General features: G+C 41.6%; 1 protein-coding gene and 1 gene segment (V, D, J or C); one reads left to right on the top strand and one right to left on the bottom strand.

Annotated features, from left to right (window-relative positions):
* Positions 1-7,812: 7,812 nt before the first annotated feature.
* LOC140613131 (T-cell receptor gamma chain C region 5/10-13-like) overlaps positions 7,813-14,771 on the top strand; it is a 41,446-nt gene continuing 34,487 nt past the window's right edge. The window contains 3 exon segments of the C gene segment in view: positions 7,813-8,023; positions 8,120-8,465; positions 10,129-10,140. Of these exon segments, the coding sequence occupies positions 7,981-8,023; positions 8,120-8,465; positions 10,129-10,140 (401 nt within the window).
* The window catches only part of LOC140613130 (uncharacterized), a 60,617-nt gene continuing 56,568 nt past the window's right edge, over positions 10,723-14,771 (bottom strand). For both annotated transcript variants that reach the window (XR_012014266.1, XR_012014265.1), the window contains exon 3: positions 10,723-13,220. The gene's annotated coding sequence lies outside the window, so the exon portion shown is untranslated. The remainder of the gene's footprint in view (positions 13,221-14,771) is intronic.

Raw genomic sequence — 14,771 nt, 5'->3', positions numbered from 1 at the left:
CAAGTTAATTCAGTGCAAGATGGGATAGTCTTTTGAACAAATGGCTCAGCTACAACTGGATAACCAAAGGCAGAAGAATAAACTTAATTTTTTTACATTCTCCATATATGAAAATTAATTCATGATGCACCATAATATTTTTTTTCTTGGACCATAATCTTAATGGGAGAGCTAACACTATAAAATCTTCTAGAAGAAAACAAAGGAGAAAATCTGTGATACAGGATTAAGGCAAGGAGTTCTTAGATATGACCCCAAACACACAATCCTTAAAAGAATAATTTCTGATGAACTAGATTGTATCAAAATTAAAAACATGTGTATGGAGTGTCCAGGTGGTTCAGTGGTTTGGGCGTATGACTTTTAGTTTTGGCTCAGGTTATGGTCTTATGGTCATGGGATCAATCTCCATGTTGGGCTCCTAACTACTGGTGAAGTCTGCTTGGAATTCTCTCACTCCCTCTCCCTCTGCCCCTCCCCACCACTTGCACAAACATTAATTCTCTCTTTGTCTTAAATAAATAAATAAATAAATAAATAAATAAATAAATAAACAAGCAAGGAAGCAAGCTTCAAAAGGTTCCGTGAAGAACATGAAAAGCCTACAGTTTGGGAAGGACATATTTGTGAATCATATGAAGGATTTTTATCTGATAAAGGACTATCATCTAGAATGTATGAAGAACTGCTATGAAGAGAAACAACATAACTATAAAAAATAAAAAAAAAAGCTTAAAATACACATTTCTCCAAAGGAGGGATATGAATAACTAATAAGCACATGAAAACAATTTCAACCTCACCATTCATTAGGGGCATGGGAATGAAATCCACAAGTAGATGCCACTGCATGCTTGCTAGAATGTCTATCATCTAAAAGACAACTTCTAACATGTGTCAGTAAGAATAGGGAGAAGCAAACCCTTTTTTAAAAAACAAAGTAAATATAATTAACATGAACTGCTATATTAGTTTCAGGTATATAATATAATAATTCAACACTTGTATGAATTACTCAGTGCTCATCACAATGACTGCTCTTAATCCCCCTTACCTATTTTCCCCAGACCCACCCACTTCCCCTCTGGAAACCACCGCTTTGTTCTCTTTCTGTTTTTCTTTGTCTCTTTTTTCTTTGTTTCATCTTCTGTTTTGTTTCTTACATTCCACATAGTAGTGAAATCATATGGTAATTGTTTTTCTCTTTCTGACTTATTTTACTTAGCATTGTACTCTCTTAGTGCATCCATGTTGTTGCGAAGAGAAAAATCTCATTTTTTTAAATGTCTGAATAACATTCCCCATATATACCAGGAGAAATGAAGTCTCACACACTGCTAGAGGCGACATAAGATGGTATAGCAACTTTGGAGAACACTTTGATGATGACTTAAAAATTCAACTGAAACTCACCAAAAGACCCAGTGAATCTTCTTTCTTAGAAAAATGAAAACAAATATCCCACAAAGACATGCATGACAAAGTTCATAGTGGGATTAGTCATAATAGCAAAAATTGGCAGCAATTCCAATATCCATCCATTGGTATATTAACAAAATGCTGTCATCCATGCACTGGAATAGTATTCAGCAATACAAAGGGACAAACTACTTATGCATGTTACAACACGTATGACACTCAAACTCCGTACGCTAAGTAGAAGAAGCCAGATGCAAAAAAATTATATATTGTATGATTTCACACATATTGATTGTACAAAAATGGTAAATAAAATGAAAAGCTGGTCAGTGGTTTATCCAGGACTGGAAGTAAAAGCAGGGATTAACTGCAAATAAGAAAACTTTCCTGGATGACAAATTTTCTGTAAAATTGTATTGTGATGTTGGTTTAAAAAGTATACATTTATTAAAAACCATTTAAGCACACATTTATAATGGATGAGTTTTATGGTGTGCAAATTATATCCCACTAAAGCTATTTTTTTAAAAAATCAAGGTTAAGTAATATCCTCACCTGTAATATCGCAATACCTTTCAAAATTTTTATTAAAAATTAGAAAAATTACTTTTCATATCTGCTGAGTGTGTACAGGGGACTCTCTAATTGATCATTTAAGCAAGAACAGTTAGGAGAGATTAAAGAGTTCTAAGAATAATACCATAGGGCCACAGGAGTTAGCCAAGACAGTCCCAGGCAGGCCAGGAGGTATGACTGATTATTTTTAGCAGGTGTCAAATTCAAATTTCAGTGCCTTCATTGAGACTTGCTTGGCACAGATTATATCATGCAACTGAGCTATTCTTCACTTTAAATTAGCCTTCCCATGAGTCAGGAGGTGACAAACTACCTTTTCCTCGGGATCACAACGGGTTCACTTTGGCTGTCTGACCATGTAAAACACTTTCATCTCAATAGTCTGACAGCCTCAATTATGCTTCTTCCTTCCTTCCACTGAATAAACAGGTAAGCAGGACATACAAGCAAACCTGCAAACAAACCACCTGTATATCTTTCAAAGTATCTAACAAAAGGTGCTAATTTTCCAAATCTCTAAGATACTAAAAGTCAAGCCATTCCTTTAGAAGGAAAAATGCTAACATTTTAATTTTTGGTGACTCTGATTTATTTCTCTTCCTTTCATCCATTCCTTCCACAGCTATAAATGTACTCTGTGCCAGCACCACACTAGGTGCAGGAGAAAGTCAGGAGAAGGCAAGCAGCCCCCAGATGCCCTCTTCTCCACCAGGGGCCAACCAGCGCCGCATCAGTCCCAGGGCAGCAGAAGCACAGACGCCTGTTCTGTTTAATTTTCAACCACTGGCCTCATGAGCCAACAGTGCTTTAGAGTTGAATCTTCTTTTCTAGGCACAGTTTTTAATTCCAATAACAGTTTTTAATTATAATTCTTTCCTAACTTGAAGGTTCAGCCAATGAAAATATAATACAATAAAGTAAGTCACTTTGAACACTCCTTCTCTCCTACTACACACTTGCATTTTGTCTTGAACAAAGCAGCTTCCCAGCAGAGCACCCTGACCAGGTTTGTTCCAGATCAGCTCCGGAACCCAATGAAATGGAAATGCTCCCAACTACCACTAGGTGGGGGTACAAGTCAGAGGCAGGAAGCCAGTGGATTCAGACCTGGGAGCTTGAAGAAGAATGTCTAAGGTGGGATTTCTCCTGTTTATCCTGCCGCTCTGAACTTCTAATTAAGTAAACACATCACTACTGAGAACTCTTATTAGAACAATAAAAGCTATGCAAAATGCTCAATTAAATATGAACTTCGTTTTTTTTTTTTTTTATTGGTGTTCAATTTACTAACATACAGAATAACACCCAGTGCCCGTCACCCATTCACTCCCACCCCCCGCCCTCCTCCCCTTCTACCACCCCTAGTTCGTTTCCCAGAGTTAGCAGTCTTTACGTTCTGTCTCCCTTTCTGATATTTCCGTTTTTTAAAAGAACAAGTCCTATGACATATAAAAAACTCCATAAAATAACCCTCATAATGAGGTGTGCAAAATTTAATACTTGTTTGAGGTTCTCCTGAGTGAGAAAGAGATTTTCTGCTGGTTCATATCTGCATTTCATCTGACTCTATGCTTTTGTGTTTTAATCTGCTTTTATTTTTTAAAGATTTATTTATTTATTTTAGAGAGAGAGAGCAGGGGAAGGGGCAGAGGGAGAAAATATCCAAGCAGACTTCCATGGGGCAGGTGCGATCAGCAGGAGAAGCCAAAGGAGTAAATGTACATTGTGAGCTTGCACCCATCCCGCCACCATAGGGAGCACAGACCCACAGGCCGGTGTCCTACAGGCCCCAGGAGACCAGACAAAAGGACCAGAGAGAAGAAAGGGACGATGGACACAAGAGGCTCATGTGAGGAGAGCGCTGAGAGCAACAGAATGTGGTCATCAGAAGCCAGAGAAATGACTCAGATGGAATAACATAGACTTTACAGTAGGTGCTGTGAGCAGGGAAAGAGGTGGAGGGATAGGGATAGAAGGTAATGGAGAAAAGAGAGATGTAAATAAAGGAACTAGGTAGTAGAGATGGACAGACAGACGTAGGGAGACGGGAGTACAGAGACAGATGGGGAGGGGAGGAGGGGGAGATGGGGGAGCCAGAGGGGAGAGAGAGAGAAATAAAGCAGGACAAGGAGACCCAGCTGGAACGGGAGATGGAGAGACAAGGACACAGAAGGAAGGATGGCAATAGACGTGAGACAGAGAGGAGTGTGGACACAACCGTGGGGACAGAGGGCCTGAGGGGGGAAAACAGGGGGAGAGGGATGTGGGGGGGCCAGCAGGAGCAGCACCAGAGCCAGGGCAGGAGCTGGGAGCCCCTGATGACCCTTGTCTGCACCCAGGATCTCCTTGGGGGTGCACAGGGGTGATTTCCTCATTCTTGACTTTTCTCTAACCTCTCCTGCACTCAGGGTGGTAATAATTCCCTCAGGAAGAGCTGCCATTGGTAAGGCCCGTGCTAGCCTGGGACATGGTCCGTGTGGGGACGGGCAGGAAGGTGGTCGGTTCCTTTATGACTGTGTGATTTCTCTTTGCCATCATTTCTCAGCTGAGCCCTGGGACTTGGAGTAGGAAGTGGTGTTTAATACCATAATATAGATGCTGGGGTACTCACCTCTGGATTCATATGGCTTTCCCCTTTTTCGGTGGTATCTAAAAAGGGGTAATACCTAGAGACATGAATTCAAATGATAGATCAGAGTTTTTACTAATCTTTAAAAATTGTGTATTTGTGGGCAGCCTGGGTGGCTCAGCGGTTTAGCGCTGCCTCAGCCTAGGGCGTGATCCTGGAGACCCAGGATCGAGTCCCACGTCGGGTTCCCTGTGTGGAATCTGCTTCTCCCTCTGCCCCCCTCCCCGTCTCTCATGAATAAATAAATAAAATCTTTAAAAAAATTATATATTTGCATTTTTCCCTTACACTGACATTTTTCTGCCTAATGTTGTCAACATAAATTTTTAAAAAATACGTAAATATCAGTGAGTCATAATCACCACTAACAATAGGCCCAGAGGATGAAATTTAAGATTTTTCTCTCTCCCTCTCACTCCCCACACTGTCTCTAGGGGACCCTGTGCCTATGAATAAAATCTAGTAGCAAGAGTACACTCCATTCTGTGCTGTAGCTTTAAACTTTTTTCTAGCATTCTGGTGGAGGAGATTTCTCTAATTACTTGTTTGTTTTGAGAATTCTTTTTCCAGGGCACCTGCATAGCTCTGTTGGCTAAGCATCTGCATTAGGCTTAGGTCATGATCCCAGGGCCCTGCTCAGTGGGGAGCCTGCTTCTCCCTCTTCCCTGCTATTCCCCACAGCTCGTGCTCTCAGGCTCTATCGCTCTGTCAAATAAATAAATGAAATCTTCTAAAAAAAAAGGAAAAAATATTTGAACTCTAGTGTGATGGCAGTTTTATACTTTCTTAAGTCCAAAAACATGAGGGGCACTTGGGTGACTTAGCAGCTGAGCCTTTGGCTCAGGGCGTAATCTCAGAGTCCTAGGATTGAGTCCCACATCCAGCTCCCCCGCAGGGAGCCTGTTTCTCTCTCTGCCTATGTCTCTGCCTCTCTCTGTGTGTCTCTCATGAATAAATAAATAAAATCTTTTTAAAAAGTCCAAAAACATGAGACTCATGTGCCAGTATGGATTTCCTGGGACTCCAAGATAGTGAGGTTGCCTGGGATAGTCTGCTTTCAGAGCTGCTCCTGGGGCAGCCTCCTGTCCCCTGCACATGGGGTTCTTGAGCACAGGACAGTCAGCCAGTGTCCCTGCGCTTCCTTACTTCCCAGCGTCTGTGAAGGCACTTGAGATTACTGTTCTCTTTAATGATAGCCATTTTTTAAAAAAATTATTTGTTTATTTGAAAGGGAGCACAAGCAGAGGCAGGAGCGGAGGGAGAAGTAGACTCCCCCTTGAGCAGGGAACATGATGCCTGACTGGATCCCAGGACCCTGTGATCATGACCTGAGCTGAAGGCAGATCTTAACCGACTGAGCCACCCAGGAGCCCTGACAATAGTCATTCTAACAACTGTGAGACTATACCTCCTTGTGGATTTGATTTGCATTTCCCTGAATTATTTCAGACAAATAACAAATAATTTAGTTTGTGTTCCAATATTGCATAGCACTTCGTACTTATTTTTCCATTAAATCTGGCAACCCTATGTGAGGCTGCCTTTTTTCCTTGAAGAGAAAAAGACATTATCTAGCAAATTAATTTTCTGTGAGCACACGTATACACTTACACACACTCACACACATTTCTGTATATCTACTGAGCAGAGTCAAATGAAGACCAACATAACTGATCCTACTTTCTTCTAATAAGCCCATTTAATGATGATCACATTTGTTAAGCTATTTTAAAAAGGTCAATGTGGGGAATGTTCAAGTGGCCTGTCATCATCTGTTGACTGAGAATACTAATGTGTCTCACAGAATTTTAATATTTTCAAGAATTCCAAAATTGAAATTTATGTTTGAAAAAGGGACCTGGCCCCATCCCTGACACGTGGTGGGTGCTCTGCATGTAGTGACTGAATTTGAAATGCCAGGTCCGCTCAATGAGAGGTGTGCACAATGGAGAGGAGGGCATGGGGGCTCGAATCCTGCCTCAGCTGCTCGTGGTCCTGTCATATTGAATGAGTCACCTGCTTTGGGAAGCTGTTTTCTCATCTTTAAAGATGAGAATTAATGAGGCTTCTGGGGAAAAAAATGAGGTTTCTGGAATGAGGCTTTCATTTTCATTTTTAAGTGTCTAAACTTCTGTGATTCTGTAGTGAAGTGTGAATGTCCAGGATACTACCTATGATATGTTTTTAAAATGGGGTTAATAATCTAACAAATGAAACATAACTCAACATAAAAACTCATAACAAATGAAAACTACACAAGAGAAAAGGAAACTTCATTTCAGTTGGAAGTCAATGCTACCTTGACTTCTCAAAGCTTCATTTCAGATGCAGTCCTCAGCTGACCCTTCCTGACACCCTGCCTTTACCATTTCTGAGGACCTGATCCTAGAACTGCAGCTCCCAGTCTCCCCCACTCTGCCCCTGTCTGCACTACCCCTGGGTCAATGCAATCTTCTTCCTTTGGCCACACACACACACACACACACACACACACATCTGATTTTTCATAATTCTACACTATGAGGCCCCATCACCTATTGCAACCAGTCCAGGTTTAAGATGAAACCCCAACACTTCTTGAGCATTTTCTATGCATCTGGGACAAACTATATGCTTTGCTCTCCTTCCCTGTTCACACTGCATGCAACCTAATGAGGTTCCTTTTGACATATGAGGAAAAGGAGTAGAAACAGCTTGCCCAAGACTACACAGCTATCACATTATGTTAGGACATTTAAGTCCTCCAGTGAGATCTCTGGGAGAAATTCTCCAATGCTAGCTCAAGGAACCTGCTGTCTTTTCAGCAGAGAGCTCTGTGCTTGTCCTGCCTCCCAAGCAGGCTGCACACACATTCCCGTTAGTACCAAGTGGCCAATTGAGGCTTGAGAGTCGTCCCCAGCCAGACCTGGGAACCTCCCCACCCAATACCCAGTAGACATGCAGTCTTGGAAAGGTACTTAAAATACCAACCAGAATTTCCCCATTTCTAAATTGAGGGAAGTAGCATTCATCCCACAGGATGAATTTCAAGATTTAATCAAACAATGAACAGAAACCAATTAGTGTGGTGCTCAGATGTAGTGGATGTCCAATCAAGGATTGCTGTTCTCACTGGTGCTGTCATGCACCAACATTGCTCAGTGTTTTTCAGCACCCTGAGCACTGATGTTCCCTCCCCCACTGTGGTCAGACCTGTCCCTGCCCTCTGGCACCTCCCACTCTCCAGCTTCTCTATTACTAGTACCTGCAGGTGCCTCAGGGAAGCTGAGGCTCAGATCTAACCTGCCCTCTGCCATCCACCGGAGTAGTCTCCCAGGTCCGCCTGGGCTTCTCTCCACCAGGCAGGAACCTGAACCATGCTGAGTTCCCTTGCTGTCCTGTGTGTCCTCCTGTTTCCCGGTAAGTCCTGACTCCCTCCACAATGCAGGGTGTGGGGGATGCCCTGAGTCTCCTGGCCATCCCTGTCTCACTGCTATCCCTCTCTCCCTCTTTCAGGTGGTGCAGCGGGGCTCAAGCTGGAGCAGACTCCTGTGGTCGTGGGGCGCTTGGGCACCTTGGCCACCCTGCCGTGCACAGTGGATACCTCGGTGAGCTACATCCACTGGTACTTCCACAAGGAGGATACAGCCCCCAAGAGGCTCCTCTACCTAGACATGTCCAGGTCGTATGTGCAGAGGGATATATTCGTGAAAGCAGACAAAGTCAACGCCAAGAAAGGCAGGAACAGTTACAGCTGTAACCTGTTGTTGCAGAAACTGGAGAAGAATGATGAGGGCGTGTACTACTGCGCTGCCTGGGAAGCGCACAGCCACTCCTGCTGCCCTGGCCCCTGTGCAAAAAGGTCTCCATATCCTAGGGCCCTCCATACCTGGCACCTTCCCCTGGCTCTGGGTCCCTGGAGTTACCTTGGGGTTAGGCCTTAGGACCCCAGCATCTGGCAGGTGCCCCCTTCTTGGGTCCACTCTATATAACCCTGGAGGCTAAGGAGCCCCTGATACTCAGGTTGGCTCAGACCCAGGAAGCTGTCCAGCCTGGGGGGACTTTTCTAAAGATTGTCAGGGGCAATGTTTCTGAAGCATTTGGAGTAGAATCCGTGCTGCTCGATGTAGTAGCCACTAGTCACAGGTGGGTACTGACCACTTGAAATGTAGCTAGTGCACTAGTCCAAGCTGAGATGGCTACTTGTGTACCATACAAACCATGTTCTGGAGACTATAAAAAATGATGAAATATTTTCTTAGTAATATCTATACTGATTAGATGTTGAAATACTATTTTGGATATCTCACAGTAAATAAAAGTAATGCTAGAATTTCATTTGTTTCTTTAGCCTTTTAAAAATGCAGCAGTATGAAAATGTTTGTCTCCATTTGTGATTTGTATTTATTTCTACTGAACAGAGCTGTGACAGACTGGTGATGGAAGAATCTGACCACCTGCGTGAAGAATGTGGGAATGAAATATGGTGCAAATCATTTCAAGAGTGAAAGACTCTGGAGATTTACCACAAAATGTTTGAAGGCTCAGACTGGGAGTCACCTCCTGATTCCAGTTTCTATGTTGCTGCCCTGCCCCCTACTAGTTACTTGCAGTGGAGAGTCAGGGAGCAGAGGCTCAGGAAGCTGAGGGCTAACTTCTCAGCACCTTCGTGCACTGGCATGTCTGGGGCTCAACTCCTGTGAGGGGACATGATCCTCAGGGAGGTTGATGCATCAGCCCTGGGTGAGACCTGGGGACCTCCACCTTCTGCTTCTGCTTGAATGCTACTCCATTTGATTTGGTCTATATTCCCTGGACCTCTGTTCTCTGCTCTGTAAAATGAGGTGGTTTAACTGCCACAGTTGTGTGACTGATTTCTGTATCAAACCAAAATTGTATCAATAAGATATCACTATACTTACTAACTTCTTATAAAATTAGTCAACTTCTTGAGAAAGAAAAAAGAAGGAAAAAGAAAAGAAGAGCCATATTACTGATTCTCTAGGAATACCTCTGTGGCAGTATGTGGGGAAAAGAAAAAGCTCTGCGAGAAAGTCTAATTGAATTAAATGCATTTTCATTTGAAAATTCAAATTTTATGTAAAATGCAAATTGCATTGGTGAAAATGATTACTGTAAGGAAAGTCTACATGATCTGAAGGAAATTGGTCCCTCAGATTCACTAACTCCCCATTTATCTCTCTGAGCCTCTGCTTTTGTGGTGAGAGATTTGTATTTAAGATAGGCATGTCTGTACAAGAGCCCAACCAACACTTCAACCCTCTACTGAAGGCCTGGGTCAAGGCTAAGACCTCCAGTATGTGCAGGAAGAGGTTGTAGGGGAGGGGCAGAAATTTACCTTTGTTCTGTTCTGAGAATGTTCCTTCATTTATCCTCCCCATTACCTATGCAACTGAACCCTTTCCTCTCAGTGCCTGACTCCACAGGGCAGTGATCTGAGACCTGGTAACCTATTACCGTTTGGTTAGAGAGAAATTAGCTAAATATGAAGACATTGTCATGAGAAGTCATCCCAAGTCAATGTAAATCTTAGTTTTTAACATGGTTCCATAGTGCCTTTGAGTTACCTCCTGATAGGACACTGACCTTGTGCATGGAGCAAACAACCCATATATGGAGGGAAAAACAAGTCCAGATTTGGAGTCATTTCCTTCCCCTGCCTTTCTCCCTGTGCATAAGGTGAGCTTCCCCAAAGATACCTTGGGTACACATAGCCCTCCTGTCCTCAGGAAATGTTTGCTAATTAAATGGTTGTTTAAACAGCTAAGTCATGAAAACACTAAAAGCATTTCTTTAGAATGTACAGCACTGATTCCAGTGGCAGATCTATTGTCTGTTTAACTGAGATTGATATTTTGACTATTAGAGAGGGACTCACATTACCTCGTGGGTAGGGGATTTTGTTATAGATGGATACTTGAAATATCCTGATGGTTTGGGCTCAACTCATTTATTTCACTCCTAAGGTGAGTGAGACACAATGGTTTTTTTTTTTAATTTATTTTTATTGGTGTTCAATTTACTAACATACAGAATAACCCCCAGTGCCCATCACCCATTCACTCCCACCCCCCGCCCTCCTCCCCTTCTACCACCCCTAGTTCGTTTCCCAGAGTTAGCAGTCTTTATGTTCTGTCTCCCTTTCTGATATTTCCCACACATTTCTTCTCCCTTCCCTTATATTCCCTTTCACTATTATTTATATTCCCCAAATGAATGAGCTCATACACTGTTGGTGGGAATGTGAACTGGTGCAGCCACTCTGGAAAACTGTGTGGAGGTTCCTCAAACAGTTAAAAATATACCTGCCCTACGACCCAGCAATTGCACTGTTGGGGATTTACCCCAAAGATACAAATGCAATGAAACGCCGGGACACCTGACACAATGGTTTTGAGTAATGGAAGCAACGTTACATTTTGAAGTTAATGCTGAGTAAAGTCTAAGAACATATAAAAACCATTGTTTTCATAGTTGTATCATCCATTACCAACTGATCACACATGTTAGTACTATGTAAAATGTCATGTCTGTAACCTCAGAGTCACCTTCTAAAAATCACAAATCTAAAAATTTCTGGGTACACTTGGAAATCCATGCTGATTGTTTGTATTGGGGCTCTTTATTTTCCAGGCCCAGAGTGGGTTCAGGGACACAGTCTTGGGTAGAGGAAAGGTCGCAAGTTGAAGAGGTCACTCCTAAACATTGGGATCAGGAGATCTTTTACTATGTCACTTCCATATGCTTATTTTCTCATAGAAAACCTGTATGGCTTGGAATTTTATTTTTAAATGTATTTTTAAAAAGAATTCACATGTTATTTAATATTTAAAAACTTTTTTTTAATATTTAAAAACTTACATATTATTGAGCACTTAGATACAACGTGTGAAATCTGATGTTTAGAAATGTGTCTAACGTTGGAAGACAATCATCAATTATATGGTTTCACTGATACATGGAATATAAGAAATAGTGAAAGGGATTATAAGGGAAAGGAGGGAAACTGAGTGGGTAAAAGTTAGAGTGGGAGACAAACCATGAGAGACTCCTAACTCTGGGAAACAAACAAATGGTTGGGGAAGGGGAGGTGAATGAGGAGATGGGGTAACTGAATGATGGGCACTAAGGCAAGCACTTGATGGGATGAGCATTGAGTGTTATACTATATGTTGGCAAATTGAATTTAAATTTTAAAAATGGGGTTACTAATCTAACAAATGAGAAATATTTTTAAGAAAAAGTGTGTATTCAACAGAAAGTGTTACAAACATGTAAATTGAGGATGAAAGAAATAATATTTTATCTACAGTCCTTTCATCAAATTATATAAATGCCTTTTCCATTTTGGGTTTTCTTTATGTCTCTTTTGTCTAGATACAGAGGCAGGAATGAAATTATCTCAAGCAGAATAGCACACAAAAAAATTCTATTCAACAAAGATGCTTGTCATTTCTATTTCCTGAAAATGTGCTCTGCTACCATTCAGGGAAGGTTGTTAGAAAATCAGCCTCAAATATTCATCTGGAGACCAAGAAGAAGACAGACTTTCAGGTAGGATCCTGAGAGTCCCCTGCTTTGGGGGCAGAGATTTCTCCACCAGGCAAAGAACAAGCAAGGATGCTGAGGGACACAATGACTGGATTCTGGGAAATCTTCTACTTCCTGCTCAGTATTGGTGTTCCACTTTTCTCCCCATTGCTCTGTGTCCCAGGCACCTAACCCCTGTGGATTACAGTAATGGGAATCTCTGCTCTGGTTTCCAATGGAAAGTTGGCCAGTGGAAATTGAAGTTCAAAGAACAATCACCATGTCACCTACAGAAGCATTTCTTCTTGGGCTCTAGATTTCCAAGCCCTTGTTCGTTTCCCAGAGTTAGGTGTCTCTCATGTATTGTCACCCTCACTGAGATTTTCACTCAGTACAGGGTTCTGGGAAAAAAGAAACAAATTCCTCCAGTGGGTAGAGTGTTATAAAATGGAATGGCATCTCTCACCTGCACCTCTTGGTGCCTGAGCATAAACCTCTGGGTATGGGGACAGATGGCACTATAGGTTGGCCCTGAAGATGCAGGCCCCTTTCAGGGAAAAAACCCTAAGCTCATGCTGCTCCTAATTCCCAGTCTCTTGCTGATGCTTCCATTGGCTGCTCCCAAACAGAAACCAGAGAATAAGGAAAACCATCTGTGCACTCCATGAGGTTCCACCTCCTAATGCCCAGGGGAAGGTAAGAGAGGTAGACTGTCCATCTGGAGGAGCAAAAGAATGAAATTAAGCAGACAGTCAAATAAGTGGGTTGCATTTGCCCCCAAAGTAGTAAAGCAAATTGAAGAGTTGGGAGATTTTGTCTAGTTCCTTTCATTTCACTTTCCACAAAGCCACCAAGGTCCCATCTCTAACAGAACAGGATGTGCCCTTTTCCTTCAGTAACAAAACAGGAAACTGGACACGTGTTGAGAGATTATCATTAACTTCGCGCTTTTCTAGTTGATACACTTAGTAGAAAAAAACCACATAGATTATTTCTAATGCTTTTGTTTTTCAGTTAAATCAGCGATTCTGAGTATTTGTTTAATAATGAAGTAAGTCATCATCACCTAAGTAGAATAGAATAATGAGATCTCTGAGTAGATAAATGATGATAGTGCTTTGTGAACCAGTATTATGATGAATCCAATTCTGTGTTCTTGATGTTCTTTAATACAATACACAAGGGTACAGTAGTAAAACAATTCTAACTCTTATTAAAACAAAGTAGAGAAATGAATGCCACTTTCATAATATCAACTAAAACCCAGCCTGTCACATTTGTAGAATTGATCTATCTTTTCTCTCCTTCCCACATGGAGACAGTTGCTGTTCATGGTGAGCTGCTCATGGGGACTTTTATCTTCATCTTTATCCTTTTTCTCTAAGTTTCTTCTAGGAAGATCTTTATCCACATGCCCTGAGACGTTCCTTGAATCACATGTCATTCCTCTATATCTCACTGTCCTGACCTATCAAATGAAAACTACAAGCCTCCATATCATGTGATTGAAAGGTGAAGATTGAAAAGGTGAAGAACATTTAGGGAAAAATCTATCAATAAAAAAGTACTCATTAAATATTAACTCAGTTTTTGGAGGGGGGATCGGAGAGGGAGAGGGAGAGAGAATATCTCATGCAAGATCCACACCCAGCAGAAGCCTGATGTGGGGCTCAATCTTTGTGATGATAATAACCTGAGCAGAAATCAAGAGACAGATGCTAACTGGCTGAGGTATCCAGACACCCCAAATATTTGCTCTTCTGAAACTTAATATTTATAGAATATGCAGTATTTTAAGCTATTATACTGAGAAAGTATGTTTATAAAGCAAGTTCTGACAAGTAGAGACCATTCTCATTTCCACAGAAATCAAGACTAAACCACAAAACCACTTCTTCACTACAGGACAATACAAGGAACAAGGCACTGTCCCCCACAATGGAGACAGAACAGATAGTGAACATTAAGTGACATAAATCCTTACAATGTGCTCAAGCACAAGTGTAGGACCTGATTTTAGAGAATAAGTAAAATGTCAATAAATTATCCATTGACTTTTCAACATAAAACAGTGAAAAGTCTATTTCTAACCATAGAATCTGCAGTAGGCTTCTGTGGGAATACAATCTCTCCTTGCAACTTTCCTATATGAGCTACTCACCTTAAGGATAAATTCCCCAATGAACATCAACATATTCATTCACTCTGTCCCCTAGTGAAGTCCCCATGGTCTAGTGTTCAACTTTGAGATCTCCTCAGGGGAAAGAGGGATTTACAGGACAGACATACAAGAGATGGAATTCCATGGGATCCTTCAGCCCTTCTCCCACCTCAGTTGGGCTCATGTTCTTTGATGGTCATTTTAACCTACACTGTTCATGACCTTGACTGTTTCTCAGTGGGGGGACCCTTGTTTTCTTGAGCCTGATCAGAACCTTCCTAGTCCCTTATATTTTTTTATGGAAGAAAATTGGAGGCAAAAATCTGAATGGAATACATCAATGGGGAAGACCAACTCTTTCCAAAAGGAATGCGTGGATTCTGCTTCTGAATGCATCTTTGCTACATTACTATTTTGGTTCTCAAAATATCTTTGCTAAATGCATTTTCTCATGTC

This window comes from Canis lupus, chromosome 21 (genome assembly GCF_048164855.1).
Source record: "Canis lupus baileyi chromosome 21, mCanLup2.hap1, whole genome shotgun sequence".
NCBI classification, from domain to species: domain Eukaryota; kingdom Metazoa; phylum Chordata; class Mammalia; order Carnivora; family Canidae; genus Canis; species Canis lupus.
The sequence above is the reverse complement of the archived record's forward strand: the minus strand, read 5'-3'. Positions and strand labels throughout refer to the sequence as shown.